The sequence below is a fragment of the Natrix helvetica genome, assembly GCF_964273705.1.
Source record: "Natrix helvetica genome assembly, chromosome: 4".
Taxonomy (NCBI): domain Eukaryota; kingdom Metazoa; phylum Chordata; class Lepidosauria; order Squamata; family Natricidae; genus Natrix; species Natrix helvetica.
In genome coordinates this window covers 105089076-105108881 of record NC_138550.1, presented here as the reverse complement: position 1 = coordinate 105108881, position 19806 = coordinate 105089076, and the positions used below count along the sequence as shown (strand labels likewise).

The window sequence follows — 19806 nt, the reverse complement described above, 5'->3', positions numbered from 1 at the left end:
TCAGCGTGGCACAGGACGGTCCAGGTCCTACCCTAGTTGTTGTTTTGGTTAGGTCCGTGTCCCCTGGGGCTACTAATGCTGCGGGCAGGGCCTGTTCTTCTTCTGTTTCTCTAGTTGGAGCTGCACCTTGTCGGAATTGGATATCAGCAGGGGAAGCTGGAGGCGTGGCTTCAATTCTGACTTAGTCTCTTGGGCAAATAAGGATTGAACAACCCATTCCTGGACCATCTTGCGCCACACTGAGAACATTCAGGTAGGACCAACGTTCCTTCTCGTCTGGACTACCTGTAAGAGCTCATGGGTGTGTAAGGCTTTCAAAGCAAGATTTAGACATCTTCCTGCAAATATTCCTGGACACTGAATTGTTAACAGTTGTAATCTGTGCTCCCAGATGATGGAAGCTCTGATTTAATATTTAGAAGCAACCTCTTTCCTTCTGCTTTAAAGCTTCCCTTGGTGCCTTATCACTTGTGGTAGAATGTGTTTTTAAAAGGAATTGTAACTATCAACTTTGCTCATTCTAAAACACAGTTCAATTAGCAAGTGCTCTTAAATATTGGATTTTTCCAAAGGTGAGTTAGTTAGAACTTGCTGTTCTGCTGTTTATTGGAATGTGGCACTGAAGAAGTCATCTTTTTAATTAATCTCAGTTGGTACTCAGAAAAATTAAAAGGGTGACTGCAAAATTAATAGATAAATATTTTTTAAAAAGTAGGATTTACGTAAACTAGAAAACAAAGGAATAACTCTATGCATGACATCATTAAGAACCTGTGCTGTTACACTGCACATTCTGTTTACAGAATTCATTACCTAGTTACCAGTTATGAGTGAATTTTGTAGTAACTGAATATTGATTTTTCCAACATTTCTTCACTTCATAAAAGAAGTATACTTCTTTAGGCAACATGGGAATTGTATTTAGTGCACTAAAAGCTTGTTACAACATGTATCGTGATAGAAGAGAACCAGTCGTCAAGCCGATAGATCCAATCTTCCACCACCACAAAATTAAAATATATGCCATGGATCTAAGAAATACAGAGCTGCCACTGGAAGAAAGAGCCAAGGCTGCATTATATATAGGCCTACTAGCTTACACAGGTACAGATGAAAGATTGAGCTAAATTTGGGATAAGAGATTCAAAAGGAGGAGATTAATATATTCTACATTCATTGAAATAATATGTAATATATCAGCCTTAAATCAGTGATGTCAAACCTATGACACATGTCAAAGGCGACATGCTACATTTTGGGTGACATGCCAGCGTTCATCAACCAACTATTTTTGAAAGCAACCCCATTATCGCAATTTTAGGCTGTGAAGGCTTCATGTACATGGGGTGTATTCTTGCATGACCTCCCCTTCCTCTGGAGTTCATGTGGGGAGTGGGGGGCAATACAAGAATGGGGTGTGCATTTGCTGGTGTTTGGAGGCTGCTGAACAGCAGTCTTCAAGAACAGACCTTGTGTAATCTGGAGTAGCCTCAGGACGGAAGGGGGTGTCAGCAGAAAGAGAACAGTCTGAAGTTAAGTAGATATATAGCAGATCATGGGGGCCACAGGGCCAATTGCACCATTTTCCAAGCTGGTCTGTTTGAGTGTCAGCAGTGGCCCTAAGGTTAACATCGATGCCTGGGTCTCAACTTCAGGCCCAGCTTTGGCACTGCCAAGTGCCACTATTCATGTGCAAGTTAGACATTATGAATTTTTGATACACAAAGCCCAAAAGGTTTGCCATCATTCTCCTAAATATTGTGAGACCTACAGAGTTCAGCTCCAGTCACAGGTATTATGGGGTCTTCAGCAACAGCAGAACCTTTGTATACTTGGGACTTAGATGTGTTAGAAGCAAGAATGATAATTGATCCTTTTGATTGTCACCATACCTCATCTTTTTAATGGAGAGAGAATAAACTTTTAAAGCCCATCCTTCCAATTTTACTCCAAGCCAGATATGCAATGGAGTCATGCAAAGGTACTGTTTCCCCCGAAAATAAGATCTACCCTGAAAATAACTCCTAGCCTGATTTTAGTATCCTCCTAATATAAACCCTACCCCAAAATAAGCCCTAGTTAAGATCATCATCATCATCAAGGGGGCATGGACAGCACAGGAGGTGGCGAGGGCACGGGCTAACCATGTCCAGCAGCAGTTGCAGCTTGCACAGCACAGGTCAGTTGCTTACCTGTCCAAGCAGCAGGCAGAGGCGGGGGCATGTGATTTGGACGTGCCGTGCAGGATGTGGGAGAGTCTGTGGGCCAGAGCAGGCAGGCTGCCCACTCCGTCCCATTGTCTCTGGGGTTGCCTGCTCTATTCTGTGAACAAGCAGAAGTGGGCCAGCAGCCATGTGGGGTCCTATTGGACAGGGCTGCTGGAGTCGCTGCCACGAGGCAGATTTCAAAGTGTGGATGGCCTGGCTGAGGGGCCCTGAGCTAAGCCGGTGCAGGGCACGTGGGGCAGCTCCAGACACCGCAACCTCAGCGGTGGCACTGGTGCACCAGTCTCCTACCCCATTGCAGCTGTGAACCAGCAAAAGTGGACTTCCTGTATGTGGGGAAAAAATAAAACTCTCAGCGTTCCAAATATCATGCAGAATTAAATCAGAATCCAAGGTAGAGAGTGTGGCAGGCCAAATTTCCTAAAAAAAGGAATATGACTGCAGGCCTGACAAAGACATCCCTCCCCCCAAAATAAGTGCTAGTGCTTATTTTGGCACCCTAAAAAATATAAGGCTGTTTTATTTATGGGGAAACACGGGTAATACATTTTTATGCAGCAAAAATTCAGTTTGTTTATGCTATTTTTTTCATTCAGGATTTTTTTCTACTTGACTACAAATTTCTTCAAAGATTTTTATTTTACAAACTGACTCACATAAGAGCTGTGCAGTGTAAAGAGCAGACTACCATGTAATTAAATACAGCACTTGTCAATCATATACCCATGATAGATCCATTTCTGTAGCAGACACTAACATTTCCAGTTTCAGCTGATGCCTTCCTTACAGACACATCCAGCAGAGCCTGTGCTGCTGTACTGGACTCAAGAGGTGATTGCTCTGGGTTAAACCGAGAAGCTGAAAAGCCATTTTGGTGGCTGTTCTCTCTCCTTTTGGGCAGCAGTGATAATACCTGCATTCAAATCATTTGAACAAATTCTGCAAGTTGAGTGAGGGCAGGAGGAAGAATGTGCTTCATCTTGTCAGTTATGGAACATTTGGGAAATGTCTTTGTTTAATGAGAAAGTGGCTCAGAATTTATGAACCGATGACTTTGCAGGTGGCGTTGGTGCTGGAAGTCTTGCTTCACAATATATTCAGGACATGATTGATATTTTGATGACGCCAGACACATCCACGAAAGTAAGAATCTCCGTTTTAAAAGGACTAAGTAGTGTATGCTACATTAACCCCGTCAACCAAAATGAAGCCAAAGCTCACCACCTTCCTGAAATTATGCTGTCCTATCTTGAAGAAGATGAAGACTCTGCAGAAGCGGACCCAGATCTAGTTCTGGTGAAGTTCTGGGTTTGTTATCTTATGACTGTTGTCTGCTGTAATAATATGTCTTATATTAAATTATTTCATGAAATTGGTGGCCAAACACTAGAGAAAAGGCTGGAATACCTGTCGAATATGGAATGGTTTGGCTGGCCCCAAAACTATGCTACATTAATGTACATGTTTATGGGATATCCAGGCACAGAAGTATACAAATAGAATTAAGGGAATATGTGTCAGAACAAATAATTCTACTGACAAGCACTAGGTGTTACTTTCTTCAAATATTTGACACAATAAAATTACTGCTTAGTGTTTAAACTGATGTTTAATTCTGAGATTTATTCAATCAATAAAAACTAAAAAAAGGATAAATATCCCGAGTTAAACTCAACAGAATTGATCTCTTATTTATTGCTGCCTGGATGTTCAACTTAATCTAGCATCTAACCCTGGGATCTCCTAGCGGTCTTCCGAGAATTATTCACGTTGAAGTCCCCTTAGCTATTTTTTAGTACAGCCAAGGCTGGCAAAGTGATGGCGCCTGCTTTCATTTTGCTACATGCTATCAATTTGAAGAAATGCTTTGTGAAAATGGTTTTAAGAACAATAAGCAGCCTTCAAAACACAAATAAGCTGTTGTGCAAATAACACCTCCTGCACTATTACTGTTAAAAATTATTGAAAACTATTAGGAATCCCGTTACGCTAAACATTTGATAATTATGGATAATTATGGATAATTATCTATCTGGTCTTAGACTGGGAATAAGTCTTACCATTTGTGGAGAAGAGAGTTTCAGTTTGATTACTTTAGCAGGGGAACACCCAGTTGGAAATGGCCGCAATCCCTCCTAGCCCATGTAGTCAAAACTTCCAAATAGAACATTTTTACAAAGTTTTGCCTAGGAAGGAAAAAATACGAGATCCACAACAGAAAGGTAACTTTAATAAAACTAATCAAAATGGCACAAAATAATAAGCAGCTCTCAAATTTTCTTGAAATCTTTATCCAGTAAATTACAAAAATCAAAAGCAGCAAGGCAAATAAACCAGGTCAGATGATGTACAGATTAAACATTTATGCAAAGTGAAGTGGCCAGGGCAATTCATTTCCCTGTTAAATGATTAATCTAGCCATCTAAATATAACCCAGTGGAATTAAATAAGTTCTCTTACACTGCACTAATTTTATAAAGATTTAACAATAAACTTAGAAACAAAATATAGTAGTTTTTCCCCCCAAATACTGTCTATTCCATGCACAGGGCTAATTAGAGGGTGTCTCAAGCTTTGGATTTAATAAAGTCATTTGAAAAAGTGTTTTACATTTAAAAGACTCCACCTTTTGAGACAAGATAAACCTGCAAATTAATCCTGGAAAACAGAAACAGAGGCATGTCTGGTTTGGGAAGAAATGAAGAAACATTATTAATTTCAAAATATTTATTTGGGAATTGTGCTATGATGGAAGAGGTCTCCAAGCAAGGATAAAGATGCATACCAGATAAAACTAGATTATGTAATATGATGCATCAAGAAATAAGTTCCACTTTGAAAACCATATCATTGTGTGGGTAAATTTATTTGGTAATTACAAATGTCATAAATGAATAAAAACTTATTTACAATCTGAAATACACAGTATTTCCAATTAATAAGTGACTACATACAATCTAATAGTTTTGGAAAGACTGTTAGTCACTCTGCAACACATTAGTAGTGCAACCCCATCCTCAAAATCTTAGATACATCTATAGTTTTCAGAGGATTTATTGATTGCTCTGCCTCCCTTCCCCCTTTTAGAGGCCAATACTTTCAGAAGTTACTTTCTCAATTTAGAGGCACATCTGCAACGTCATCTGTAGAACTGTTGGAAAATTTTGAATGTTCCTCTTCAGATTCACCATCTAAATCTTCCTCAGCAGAATCATATTCTTCATAGTCAATTTCTTCCATATCTAAATTTTTCAAAATATCTAGGCTTTCTGGTGCTTTTCCAGTTATTTGCTAGATAAGAAAAACACTGGTGTTAAGACATTCTATTCTTGATAAACTTAGCTTTCAATTTATGCCTATATAAAATTATATATAAACAAACTAAATGTACAGATGGTACTTGGGTTATGACAGCAATCGGGCCAGAATTTCCATCACAGACGGACGCTACAGAATGGTGGAGAGTGTCTGAGGGCCACTAAAGGCAGGTGCCAGAGTGCAGGTAAGCACGGGTGAGATTTTTGAGGTTGCTCTCTTACTAGAATTAACATTCAATTCTTAGGGAGGTTCAAAGTTGACTCAACATTTCATCCTTCCGAGGTGGGTAAAATGAGGATCTAGATTGTTGGGGGCAATATGCTGATGTTGTAATCTGCTCAGAGAGGGCCGTAAAGCACTATGGAACAATATAAAACCCTTAAGTGCTATTGCTCAACCTCAAAGTTGAAAAATCAAGATCAGGGTTCAAAAGATTATATCTACCATGCAGAGGAGACTTGTAGCAGGATATTCAAGACCACTGTTTCTTCCACCCCATATAGATTAATCATTTACTTACTTTTTAATTTCCAAAAGGCATAAACTCCAATCAACGTTTTGTTTTATCGACTGAGCAGCTTACCTCTATCATATTTGCCATATAATGAACATGGCCAGCTAGTTCTGACAGTTCTTCATTTTCTTCTTTTAGACGAGCAATTTCACTAGTTTTTAATTCAATTTCTTGATGCAACTAGAGAAAAAAATAAAGATTTTAGATAATGCAAATTTCCAAAGCATGCCTTCTGTGACTTCTAGGAACATTACCTTTTCATTTTCTTGTAAAACCTCATGCAGGGCTTTCCTCCTCTCCTCAGCCAATTCTTTCCAATACTGGAATGAAGGATTGCCTGGAGGGGAAAAAAACCCACAAGTAGGGATACTAAATCCAACACATAATTTATTGGAATTATTCTACCAACATCAGATCTAAGTCACATAAAGCAGGGGGGATCCGCCACAGAAACTTTGCAACTTCAACTCCCAGAATTCCTAAGCCAGCCATATTAACTGAGGAATTCCAAGAGTTAAAAGTCCACAAGTCATAAAATTACCATAGTTACCCACCATATATAAAGTATTCTTTCAACAAGCATCATATGAAACACTATGGCAGTAAAGGCTAACCTTTTTCTCCTTGTGTGCTGAAATTGCGTGTGCATGCTCAACAGCTTATGCCCACACTGATAATGCAATACACCCCCCCCCCATAGTGCATGAGCGCACGACCCCCCGTGCATGCACATGTCCCACCCAACCCCATTTTGGGCCTAGCAGACCTCCCTGAAGCCTCCTGAAACAAAAAATGGGGTGTGTGGGGTGCCCCACCACTGCACTCCCCCAACCCCGCATGCATGTACGGCAGAGACCTGAAAATTAACTGGCCGGCGGGAAGCATGCACATATATACAGTGGAGCTGAGGTGGGCAACGACTCGCATGCCCGCAGAGGCCTCTGCATGCCACCTGTGGCACACATGCTATAGGTTCGCCATCACGGCACTATGGTATCAGTGTTCTTAAAAATCTACAGTCAATATCACAATTTAAAAAACAACAACATATTCCTCATCGTATTGGCAGATAGGGAAAAACACCACCTCCACCCCCAGATTATTCCAGAGTTATCTTAAAGGCTGACCCAGCTGGAACCACAGGCTTGGTAGTTGGGTTAAAGTCTCATTAATTTACCTATGTTTTAATTTTCTTTCTAGTCTACCTTGTAGCTCAAGTTAAACTCATTCATTGGGTTATATGACCATCTCAAACAAGAGAACGTCAAGAGGGTCTCTATTCAAGCTCAATTAAACTTATTTGCACTTGGGTCACAATCACTCCAGTATCTGGGTGCCTTTATTTTTCTGTCTTATTCTTATTCATTCTTTACATGACTCTAAACAGGACCTTATTTCCGCTCCTCTTGCTGGAAGCCCAGTTCTAGGCTGTCTGAGACCAAGCAGCTATATGCCCCTACAATGGCACCTTTGCTCTACTTGCTGCATGGATTGCCAGTGTGCTTATGGGTCAAATTCAGGATGCTGTTTTTGACCTTTAAAGCCCTTCATGACATGGAGCCATGGTATCTCGGGGACCACCTGTTCCTGATTGTATCTGCTTGTCCCACCAAACCTGACAGAGAAGGCATGCTGCAGGTCCTCTACTAAGGAATTACACTGGGCAGGTCCCAGGAGGTGGGCCTTCTCTGCTGTGGCATCTGCATTATGGAATCTTCTCATCAGAAATGAGTCTAGCACCATCGTTTTCATCATTCTCCAAACCTCTCAAGACTTGGCTATGCCATCAGACTTGGGGATCCAAAGGAGATCCTGTAACGGTTCCCTTATTATGGCTAACACCCTCCTTCCTGAACATGTGTTTAGTTTTTAATGATAAGTTTTATATAATTATTATATTTTTAGTTTTCTGCTGAGATGATAAATAAATGGTTTATCAAATTAGTTTTCATGAGATTAGCCACTTGGCCATGCTTTCAGCCTGCTTTCATAATAGTCCCAATCAAGTACCACTCTACTTTAGTTCTGTGCCTGTACGAACATGCTGAACACAAAAGGACCAGTAACTCTCAATTTTTCTCATAGTTCCAATAGCTAAGTTTTCTTTTTTCTTTTATAGAAGTTATATAATACATTAAATAAAATACATGAGATTAGATAAATTCTTAAAAACTGCACCTCTCCAGGTTCAGCAGTGAATCTCTCTAAATATCATTATTTGATTGTAACACCAATTCAAGAGCTCATTCTTTTGTTCTAGGGTTTCAGAGGCCTCTAGCTATAAGCTGTAGAAAATAAGATGACATTCCATCTAACCCAGGGATCCCCAACTCCCAGGCTGCAGCTGTGGGAGAGATGGGCAAGTGCTCACACATGAAGCTCCCTTCGCATGAGCGAAGGATGCTCACACTCACAGGTCCACCCGCACAAGTGGAAGGCACTTCACACACAAGCACAAGTGCCCTCCCCTCGCGCAAGTGGAGCTTCGCGCACGAGTGCCTGCTGCTTGTACGAGGAGCTTTGCGCACAAGCGCAAGCACCCTCTGCTCACGCACAAAGCTCCATTCGTGCAAATGGAGGGCGTGTATACCTTCTGCTCACAAATGGACCTGTGTGTACCCCACTCAGACACCCTCCCCAATGCCAGGCCAGCAAGCAGAAAGGTTGAGGACCACTGATCTAATCCAGTATTGTAATTTGCTATGGTACTTATATAAGTGGAACAAACCTTTTGCTGTAAGATCAGAAGGTTGGATCGCTCCTCTTATGTTTCTCTGTTCTATTTTATCAGCAGCCTCAGGTTTTTTTGAGATAAACTGATCATTCCAACTGTTCTTCTTGATTGAAGACTTAGCCTGCTACAAATTATGAGCAGTTTAATAGATTTTTGAAGGTGAAAGACAACCTATCCTTCCATCCATTTAATTAACCTTAAAACGAAGAGTCCAGAAAACAATACCCTAATCGAAGGAACTATCAAGGAGAAAAATCACAGCCCCACCCAAGCAGGTAAGCCACTGTGTAAAAATAGGAAGCAACCTTCCCCACCTCCACCACCTGCACTGATGATGGTTACCTGAGTACTGAAAGGTCTGCAACCAAACAACCAAGCTGAGAAAGCACCAAAGTTCAAACCTGAGCTACATATATTCTCTACTATTGGACAGTCCAGTTAGGGTTCATATTAATATTACCTTGAGCTGTGATGACAGAAAATGAGTCACTGATCAGTCTTAATGTAATGTTCAGTTCAAGTTGTTTATTTAATCCAGGGCAGGAAACCTCTTGGGGTCATGAGAGTGCAAGGTGGACAAGGGGCAGTGTTCTCCAAGTTTGCTGTACAGCTTGGTCTGTTTCATACTTCAGAACTGTCATTTTGAAGTTGCCCACCATTTACTTAGGACTCTTTAATACACACTACTTAAATTAGCAGGATAATTACAGTTTAATTAAAAGCAAACTACAATTCCTATGCCAGCTCATAACGGATCTAACTAGATTTCTGTTCCAAAATAAATAAATACCTCGTTCGTCCTGCCCACCAGGCAACCTGTGATAGATGGCTGTATCATCTTAAGGGTCTGCCTCTGTGATGTGCAGTTTGTATTATTTGTAGAAACCTGCTGGGAAACAACATAAAGCGTAAGTCAGGTTTTTAAGAGAACTATATTAATATTAAACACTACCAACATGCTCACATTTAATAAGAATGTTATTATGTTTGATGGGAACTTTTTCTAAAAGTTAAAATATGTAAAGTCAATACTTCTGAGTTAGACCAAGGAACCTCCTGGCACTGCCCTCTCATGACAAAAATCACAACTGACACATTCATTCAGATGTAGTTTTTCTCTGCATTATTTTCAATTCCAGAAGTAGGTTGGTGATCCCTAAGCAGTTATAAACATTCAGGTTAATTTATACGCTGTTAAGTCTATCTTTGCACTTCAACCAGATACTACAGAATTCAGACTTGAATCAACAGTAGTATTTACACTGTGCTTAGAGTGGAAGTTAACTTCAAAGTAGTTCTGTTTATTACAATTTCATCCATAATAAAGATTACTAAAGAAAGCTTTAGGGAGAGGTTTACATATACAAGTAAAATACTGCGTAGAGTATATTGTTCTTAAGGTTCCTTTTTGTTTAAGAGACAATATACCGATCTAGCCAGAGCACTGGATTATTGGAGGGGGGGGAGCCTGGGGGGGGGGAACGAAGAAAAGAATGCTTGGCACCCTGTCATGTGTAAATAGCAATATCCTGCATTCTTTTTTAAAAAATTACACTGCCACCATGAGATAGTAAACAATAGTAGATAATCAAACAGGGATAGCAGGAACATAATGTCACACTAGCGTGAGAAAGTCTGTGATTCACACTATATTTCACATGACAAGTGCTAACCTTTCCCACGGTAAAGTCTCTGCTGCCAATTAATTTACTGTTGAACTTGAGGACAACTGCCAGCTACTTTGGGAACAAACATTGAACTAATTTCAGATTATAACTGTAGGTATTGAATTAGATTCAAGAAATATTCACAGCCATCCCTTGCTTGGATTAACCTATTACTTGCAATATTTTATGTTTAACCAAATAAGTACCAATGAAGGTTAAAAAGATAGCAAGTACAAAGTAAACACGAAGAATATTGATGAGCAAAGAACGCATTAGTCTGATACCCATTTCATCTCGAGACAATGTAGGTCTTTATGTAATTATTATTCCTTCTTCTGTTTTTTGCCAGTAGTGCCATAATAAGTTTCTGTATACTTAGTGCCCAAGCTCCAATCATCACCTTTTATGTGAACAAGGAGACAAGTTCAAAGGGCAAAGTTTCACCTCTGTAACTGAAGATAAAACTGAACTTAAAAGATACTTTAAATTATTCCACAACTCAACCATTTTTGTACAACTTTGTCTTGTGTGCTTTCCTGGATCATAAGACTCTGCTTACAATCAGTCATTCTTTAATGACCTCCCATGTTTATCATTGCAATGTGCTCTATATGGAGCTAACCTTGAAGAACAACTGAAAGCAACAACTGGTCCAGAATACGGTAGTGCAAGCAGTAATGAACCATGATTCAAAACTAGCACTCTTTTTTTCAAGCTACCTGAGAAATTGCTAAGGGACAATCAGCCCCATGAATTTATTATGCAATTATTTTTATAAATCTAATTTTGGCAACGATATGAAATGTATTTTTCTTTCTTTTTACAGTTCAAGTCCATTCATAAGCATATTTTTTTCCTTCCACAAAAATGTGCAGAAGATGCTTTTAGAACAGGTATTTTGAATAAATCTTTTGAACACAAGAATCAATTGGAGTTGGGTGGCATCAGCATCAAACAAATATACAACTGATGTTTAATGACATTCCAGATGTCATCTGAGGATAAATGTTCATATGTTGTGGGAATCAAATGAGACACATAAATGGTCTGTTCACGACTATCTTTTTTCTTGCACTACCATGATAAATGGTCAGTACAGAAAACTTACCGCTATTCAATTACATTGTTTATGTGTACATAATGTTGCTCATTAACTCACAATTCCATGTTAATTTCGCCATCCCAGCAATGCCTGATAAACCCACAACTAGTATAGTTAAAGATCTGAGAGCTAAATAAACCCTGAAATCCAGCCCTGGAATAGTAAGGGATAGCAATGTATGGAAAATATTGCTAAATGTTTTAATCATAGATCAGTTAGCTAAATGTTTTGGAAACTAATAGGGGGAATTTCAAAAGTGATCCTTGATTTAAAAATTGTCTGAAATTGTTATAAAACTTTTCAGTAACAGAAAATAATTAAGTATAACTTCTTGCTTTTAAGATATTGAGATTTACACTATAAACAAATGTAACAATTGTTCAGTGAAAGATATATATTTTAGCAATGCAAAACTGAATTCCAGAAATGAAAATTATTTTATGTACATCTGTTGACAAGTTTATTGAGAACAGCATTAAGTATTGAAGTCCTAATTCTGGATATTATACCTTCACACTTTGTCCATTTCTGGAAATATAGAAGCTCACTTTCTGAAAACATCAAAATGCTGTTTGCATGACACATTTGAGTATCACAGGAAGGTTATATTTCATGTTAAGTTAGTGAACTCTTTCAAATGATTTTATTAATAATTTTATGGAAGTATTAAATTTAATTTTTACAGATTTGTCTTCTTTGATTTAAATTAAGTTTGTTTACTCAGCCATGTCAAGTGAACTATTGTTGGGATGTCATATGACCGTAACACCTCCAAAGATCAATGTTCAGTCCTTTAAATTGTAGACGCAAACCTCAATTTATGACCACTTAAAAGTGTTGGAAAAAGTGACTTACAACCATCACAGCAACCCTGCAGTGACATGATTAAAATTTGAGTGCTTGGCAACCAGCATGTATTTATGCCAGTTGCAATTTTTCCCAGGGTCACGTGATCTCTATTTGTGGTCCAGGGCCTTCCAACAAGCAAAATAAATGGGGGGAAGTCTGATTCCCTTAATGACCATGATTCTCTTACTGACCATGACAAAACAGTCGTAAAATGAGGTATGACTTATTTAACAACCACATTGTTTAGCAACAGATGATCTGGTCCCAAATGTGGTGGTAAGGATCACATAATCAGGAAGAATGGGACTTGGACCTAAGAGTCAGCAACTCCTGTCCAACAGTCTTTCCCATATTTTTCTGAGCTATTTTCCCCCTTCCCCTGGCTTAAGCTAGATAACCCTTTGTTTGTTCCTTCACCAAACAGTTCTGATCCCCTTGTTTGCTGTTTATGCTCATGGACAGAGTTCTGATCTCTTTACAATTTCTTTCAAACACTGTTAGGTTGGAAGTGTGACAAGAATTGACAACCTAACAATCTCCTTTGCACTTGCAGATAAAATTATAAAAATCAGTCATGTCATACAATGTTGGGACAAAGAAGTGAATTAAAGGATTAAGATGACTAGGAGGTTCATGCCGTACTAGCAGTCCTAAATATATGAACTCATTTAGGAAAAGTTCTGCATCATGTATGACGTGTTAAAAGGCTCTTTTTGGACTTTCATTCAAATAAACATGTAATTGTATAGGATGTTTGTTAATGGGCTTCCTATAAATTCTCTTTCCAATCGCCACTGAATTTGGCCAATTTGATCTCAGAAGTACAAAGCAATTTCCCCTCCACTAGCTATTCCTTCCCCTGCCCTTAGTTAAGACATTAAATAACCTTAAGCATCAAAATTATGTCTATTGAGTGCCCTGCAGTTCAACAGAAAATGAACTTCAGTAAAATAGTAGCATTTGTGTATCTTCTGTCAATGCAACTTTACAGCAGAATGATGTCTCTCAAATGCTAAATTAGAACTAAAAGGGGAAAAAAATAAAATGTTATAGTTTGAACAAGTGTTGATTCATATAACATGGAATTGTGCTTTGCATATTAAAATGAAATATATCAGCCCAGGTTATTAGTTTTATACACAAAATACCAGTTTAATATCCATGTATTCTATGACATATAACATGTATAGGAAAGACCAAGACTAAGAAGCTCAAAACCCACCTGTTTAATCTAGCCGGCTTGGCCTAATTCCAGCTCTCCCACCTCAGTCTGTATTTTTAAATTTTGGTCTTAGGCTAAGTTTTTAATTTTTATAAATTTGTACAGGGGTTTAAAGTTTAATTCGATTTTAACTATATTTATGATTATTTGTAAGGTTATTAATTTGGTACCTGTACACCGCCCCGAGTCCCTTCGGGGAGAGGGGGCGGTCTAGAAATCAAATAAAATAAAATAAATAAATAAAGAGTATATGAACAGCAACTGCTACAGGTAGTCCTCAACTTACAACCAGAATTGAGCCCAAAGTTTATCTTGCAGAGAAATTTGTTCAATGAGTTTTGCACCATTTTACGACCTTTCTTGCCAGATCTGTTAAGTAAATCACTGTAGCTGTTAACCCAGTTAAGTCAATCTGGTTTCCCCCATTGACTTTGCTTGTCAGAAGGGGATCAAAAGGGGATGACATGACCCCGGGATATTGCAATTATCATAAACATGAGTCAGTTGTCAAGCATCTGAATGTAAATCACGTGACCATGGGGATGCTACAACAGTCATAAGTGTGAAAAGGGATCATGTCACTATTTTCAGTGCCATTGTAACTTTGAATAGTCACTAAAGGAACTGTTGTAAGTCGAGGACTACCTGTGTTACTGCTTGATAAGTGTTGACATTAGCACTTGGTTAACATGCTAGTTACCTTCACAGAGGGATGTTTTTCGGTATTGGCTTGCAGCTTCATTTTAGAATTCATGTTTCTTTTTAAAGACAAAACCTAAAACAAGCACAATGAAAACATTAACACAAACAGAATTATCTCACACAGTCAAAGTCCCTCAAGCTCTTTTCAAATGTCGGGTTGTTAAAATTTCATGCTAGTCATTCTGCATTGGAAGCTTGGAACCTCACAAATAAAAAGAAAAGAAATGAAACTTGAGAGCTTTGGAACAAGAATTCACAACATCCAAAAAATGTTGTTCTTCTGAAAAGAACAAACCAGCCTCATGTTGCATCTTGCATCAGTATCCTCTCATTTTAAGGTGAAAGCAGGTCACCAACAAAAAGCAGCACTTGCAGCTACATGTTTTTCCGCCAAGACTAAAGCAAGCCCTCAGGCTTTATTTGCATGCATGCCTCTCTCTCCTTTTTTTAAATGGGCCGAAAGCCTCATTTAGAAAGCATCTCAATCCCTCCTTTAAGTGACCCGAGTATCATTTGCTAGAAACATACATTATTATTTAGAATAGAATAGAATTCTTTATTGGCCAAGTGTGACTGGACACACAAGGAATTTGTCTTTGGTGCATATGCTCTCAGTGTACATAAAAAGACAAGATACATTCATCCAGAATCATAAGGCACAACACTTAATGGTAGTCATAGGGCACAAATAAGCAATCAGGAAACAATCAATATCAACATCAATCGTAAGGATACAAGCAACCAAGTTACAGTCCTGCAGTCATAAGTGGGAGGAGATGGTAGGATAGGAACATGAGAAGGCTAATAGTAATAGTAATGCAGCCTTAGTGAATAGTTTGACAGTGGTGAGGGAAATGTTAGTGTAGCAGAGTGATGCCCTTTGGGAAAAAAGCTGTTCTTGGGTCTAGTTGTCTTGGTGTGCAGTGCTCTATAGTGTCGTTTTGAGGGTAGGAGTCGAAACAATTTATGTCCAGGATGTGAGGGGTCTGTAAATATTTTCACGGCCCTCTTTTTGACTGGTGCAGTGTACAGGTCCTCAATGGAAGGCAGATTGATAGTAATTGCTTTTTCTGCAGTTCTGATTATCCTCTGACGTCTGTGTCTGTCTTGTTGGGTTGCAGAGCCAAACCAGACAGTTACAGAGGTGCAGATGACAGACTCAATCATTCCTCTGTCCTCTAGACAGACACTTAATAAATAAAATTTAAATACGCTAATCCGAACTAAGCCCCGCTGTAGGTTTGCAACCTTAACTTCTGAAATCCCAGCGTAGCTTTGAAACCTGGACTCGCACCGAAGCTGTTTTTAAAGGGGGGGAACCCCCAAATTTAAGGGCGATGAAAGGGAAGGGCAGGCTTGCGCGCCCCGATTAGCCAGCCTCAAAGGATCCCCTACAAGAGGATGGACTCCAACTCCCATTCTCCCCGAGAAGGATGTCGGGAGAAAACTGGGGCGGGGCAGGGTGAGAGAGCTGGGCAGCGCAGGGATCCCAGGAGCGACTCAGCGGAAAATGGCTCCCCTTCCCCTCCTTCGGTCACCAGCAAAAGCGTGTTGCCACACCGAAAGGATTCAACCCCTTCCCGCCCTCAGAGAAGCGCCTCGGAATCCGTGAAAAGCGCGGAAGGAAAAGGGAGAAACGGCAAACCTGGGATTCGAGGCTCCCCTTGAGAGGCCGCTCGCTCGCTCGTCCGCCGACGCTCCGACCGCAACTCCCGCGCTCGCTTGAACAAGGAGCCTTTCGCGCGCAGCTCTAAAGCCCTCGTTGCGTCGGCGGGAGGGTCTTGTGACGCGAATCAGGCCCGCGCCAATACCCGTCCGACGGTCTAATGCCTCTAGCCTATCAAGTCCCGAATTCGGAAAGCCTAGAGCCAATCGGGGCTCCTTCCTCTAAACCTGCCTCCCTCCCACCCACCCACCCCCATCCACGTGAGTTGTGCCTACCTTTTGCCTACCTGATATTTGGAAGAGGTCGTCTGTGGGGCGGGGGGCTGCTGGAAGAAAAGTTTCCGGGCGTGGCTCAGTCCTTCGGGGCGCAGTCCTGCGCATGCGTTATTCAAAAGCAAACATTGTTGAGTTCGGATATTTGAGGTTTGCTTTCAAATCAGTGAGTAGGGCATTAAATATTCAATCCATGGGAATGTCCGCCCTGACTGAAGACCCATTGATTGATTTGACTTTATTTGTAGGCCACTCACTTCATAAGAGTCTGATAAAACACAAGTAAGAGCATAATCGTCTATGGAGATTCTCAGTCATCCAGGTCGTGGTTGTCCCAAAGGTGCTTTTTTTCAAGAGGCAACAGGAAGGAAGGAAGGAAGGAGGGAGGGAGAGAGGAAGGAAGGAAGGAAGGAAGGAAGGAAGGAAGGAAGGAAGGAGGAAGGAAGGAAAAGAATAGCTTATTCAATGAGAAGTGAAACGTCTTTAAAGAAAACCCAGAAAGTCCAGTTGCCTCTCAAAACCCCACAGCTGTAAAACATAACATGCTGGCAAATGATAAAAGCAAGTGAAAAAAAAAGATAACCATCAAGGATAAGCATTCCTGTGGCTGAAGGTAGAGAAATCCCATCAAAGTCCATGGCATCAAAAACATTGGTAAGTTACCTAAATAAGATGAGAAGTGATACACAGATAGCACTTCACTTAACAGTTCATTTAGTCACCATTCGAAGTTATGAAAGCACTGAAAAAAATGACATCATTTTTCACACTTAAACTGTTGCAGCATCCCCATGGTCAGGTGACCAAAATTCAGGCACTGGTCAACTGGCTCATATTTATGACAGATGCATTGTCCAGGGGTCTTTTGTGATCTGATAAGCAAAGTCAATGGGGAAGCCTGATTCACTTAACAACTGTGTTACTTGCTTAACAACTGCAATGATTTGCTTAACAACTGTGGTAAGAAAGGACATAAAATGGGGCAGAACACGCTGAACCAATGTTTCACTTAGTAACAGAAGTTTTGGGTTCAATGTCGGTTGTAAGTTGAGGACTACCTGTACTCCTTCCATCCAGGTTTTTTAAAATAAATCCTAAATCAACTCCCATATTGACATTAATGCAAGATTAGACCACTGTGTTTACCTTGCACAGTATTTTCTGCATTTGGGGCTGGCAAGTTTGGGAGAGGGCAGTGAGCGCATTTATATATTTTGTAGCAAAGTAGTAAGAGTAAGTAAGATGATCAAAAAGAATCTTGATTGCCTTTTTCAGATTCATGATAATGGGAATAAAAATGCAGTGCCTTGTATATCACAGTTCTAGTATACCACTTGGGGAAATTAATCTACAGATGTTTCCCCAGCTATCTACCTTATATCCATGAAGCATCTGTTTTCCTTAAACTGGAAAATAGTGCAAACAGCTCCTTCAGCTAAAGCATTCATTCAAATAATTTCCCACATGCACTATAAATTAGTGCCATCAGCAAATAATTACTTTAATATGCATTAGATCTAAGACAAGGGCATTTTACATTAATTTCACACCCTTAATTAAATGCTATTTAATTAAGAATGTCTATTCCAGAAATTTGTAGAACGGGTTTTAGAACAATTGGAACAATCATGGTAATAATATCATTAGTTAGAAACTTGAGTTTGTTTGTTTGTTTTCCTTTAATTTGTTTTTGGCTCTGATATCTCTGTCAGGTGTTTATAATAATAGAGGCATTCCTTCTTCACCTCATGTAAAAAGGTTTACTAGACATACCATTATCATTCAGCCAGAATTCCCTTTAATTTCTTCAGCCAGGAGGCATTTGCAAAGAAGCTCTTGTTTCAGAACTGAAAAAGTTCTAACTTTAGATGATAGAGACATTTGCAAGAATTATTATATATTATTACTGTAATACAAGCAATCCAACAGAAGGACTTTAAGTTACACCCTTTTTTTAGCCCACTAAGGGCAAAGTTCTAGTATGTATAAAAACATGTTGTGACATTTACGTTCATATAAACATTTTGCCAATCTCAATATTTTTTCCTCTGTGTAGTTTGAACAAATATTGAGGTTTCGCATTGGGTTCAGCCAGCTTGTTTTGAATGTTTGCTATGCAAAAGGATGTGTAATTTGAAACATGGCATAGAAAATGTCCTCTTCTATTTTTTTCATAATATAAGAGTTGAATCACTTATCGGGTATAATAAAATATATCTGGGTGAATGGTGCATCTCTATGTCTTCATTTGGGGGAATGCATTGGAAACCATATCACCTATACCAGTGATGGCGAACCTTTTTTGGCCATAAGTGGGGGGAGCGCAGGGGGGTCGTGTGTGGGCGTGCCGCACCCATAATGCAATGCGTGACCCCCCCAGTGTGCATGCGCACACTACAGGCGCAACCCATTTTTTGCATGCTTTTTTTGCTCTCCCCAGGCTCCAGAGGCTTTAGATGCCCTCCGGAGGCTTCAGGGACCTTCAGGAGGCTTCCCTGAAGCCTCCAGAGCAGTCAAAACGACCCTCCGAGCAAACTGGAAGTGACTTCTGGTTTGCTCGGAGGGTCCATTTGAGTGCTCTGAAGGCTTCAGGGACCTTCAGGAGGCTTCCCTGAATCTCCGGAGCAGTCAAAACGAACCTCTGAGCAAACCAGAAGTCCGTTCCCGAACTTTCGGTTTGCCCGTAGGGCTGGTTTTTTGAGCTCCGGAGGCTTCAGGGAAGCTCATGAAGCCTCCGGAGGGCCTCAAGGGGGGCGGGGGGCTCTTTTTGCCCTCCCCAGGCTCCTATAAAGCCTCTGGAGCCTGGGGAGGGCGAAAAATGGCTTTAAAAAAGGGTGAACTCAGCTGGCCAGCTGACAGGGTAGAGCTTCGCGTGCCCTGACAAACGGCTCCGCGTGCCACCTGTGGCACACGTGCCACAGGTTCACCATCACTGACCTATACACACTGAATCGTCTCAAGGCAAACTGTGATCAATTATGGTGATTCAACATACCGTAATTAAGAAACAACATCAGTTTATCCAAGCCTCCAAAAATGAGACTAATAGCCATATACCACCAAAACTATCATGTCTCTTTGTAACCTTCAGTTGGGCAAAACTGGAAGGTTTAAGAACAATTATTGAACCAAGATAACTCAAGCGGGCTAGCTTACATGACTCTGATAGGGAGGGAGGGGAGCAAGGAAGGAGGGAAAGAAGAATATACTAAGGATATTTTTGAGCAATTGATTCAGAACTTAATTTTAATATTTCAATAGTGTCAACAGAGACATCTCCCTGTGTGGAGAGATGATGTCTAAGACATGTCATGGAAGAAAAACAAGGTCTACTTGGTAAGACGGAGACTGAGTTGAAGCTAGATTTACAACTGACAGTCTACAAGAATGACATGGAAAGAAATGTTACACTGGACATGCAAAAGAAACCAAATGATGTACTAATAATTAAAATAGCTATTCAAACAATGAGCTATGATAATAGCCTGGATAATTTTTCTATATTGAATTTACAAAAGGTGGCACGCAGAGCCAT

The 19806-nt window shown here is 40.0% G+C and overlaps 2 protein-coding genes across 3 annotated transcripts; one reads left to right on the top strand and one right to left on the bottom strand.

Annotated features, from left to right (window-relative positions):
- Positions 1-947: 947 nt before the first annotated feature.
- Positions 948-3725, top strand: ARMH2 (armadillo like helical domain containing 2; the record flags this gene model as incomplete). Its single annotated transcript, XM_081953189.1, has 2 exons — positions 948-1104; positions 3286-3725. The coding sequence occupies 2 exons, from the start codon at positions 948-950 to the stop codon at positions 3723-3725; spliced, it is 597 nt and encodes a 198-aa protein (XP_081809315.1).
- Positions 3726-4437: 712 nt separating this feature from the next.
- On the bottom strand, positions 4438-16119 carry GMNN (geminin DNA replication inhibitor). Of its 2 annotated transcripts, none has more exons than XM_081951701.1 (7): positions 15979-16119; positions 14332-14406; positions 9582-9680; positions 8786-8915; positions 6312-6394; positions 6127-6237; positions 4438-5516 (listed from the first exon to the last, which is right to left on the bottom strand). In XM_081951701.1, the coding sequence occupies exons 2-7, from the start codon at positions 14383-14385 to the stop codon at positions 5340-5342; spliced, it is 654 nt and encodes a 217-aa protein (XP_081807827.1). In that variant the 5' UTR covers positions 14386-14406; positions 15979-16119; the 3' UTR covers positions 4438-5339. The 2 variants fall into 2 exon arrangements, with proteins under 2 accessions (XP_081807827.1, XP_081807828.1); XM_081951702.1 differs by having other exon boundaries at positions 9582-9677.
- Between the last annotated feature and the right edge of the window lie 3687 nt (positions 16120-19806).

Excerpts from the sequence above, each read along its gene's own strand:
- GMNN (XM_081951701.1), bottom strand. The coding sequence starts at position 14,385 with ATGAATTCTAAAATGAAGCTGCAAGCCAATACCGAAAAACATCCCTCT. Across the intron at positions 8,916-9,581 it reads TGGTGGGCAGGACGAACGAG|CAGGCTAAGTCTTCAATCAA; the intron begins GTATTTATTTAT and ends CATAATTTGTAG. Across the intron at positions 6,395-8,785 it reads TTCTGATCTTACAGCAAAAG|GCAATCCTTCATTCCAGTAT; the intron begins GTTTGTTCCACT and ends TTTCCCCTCCAG.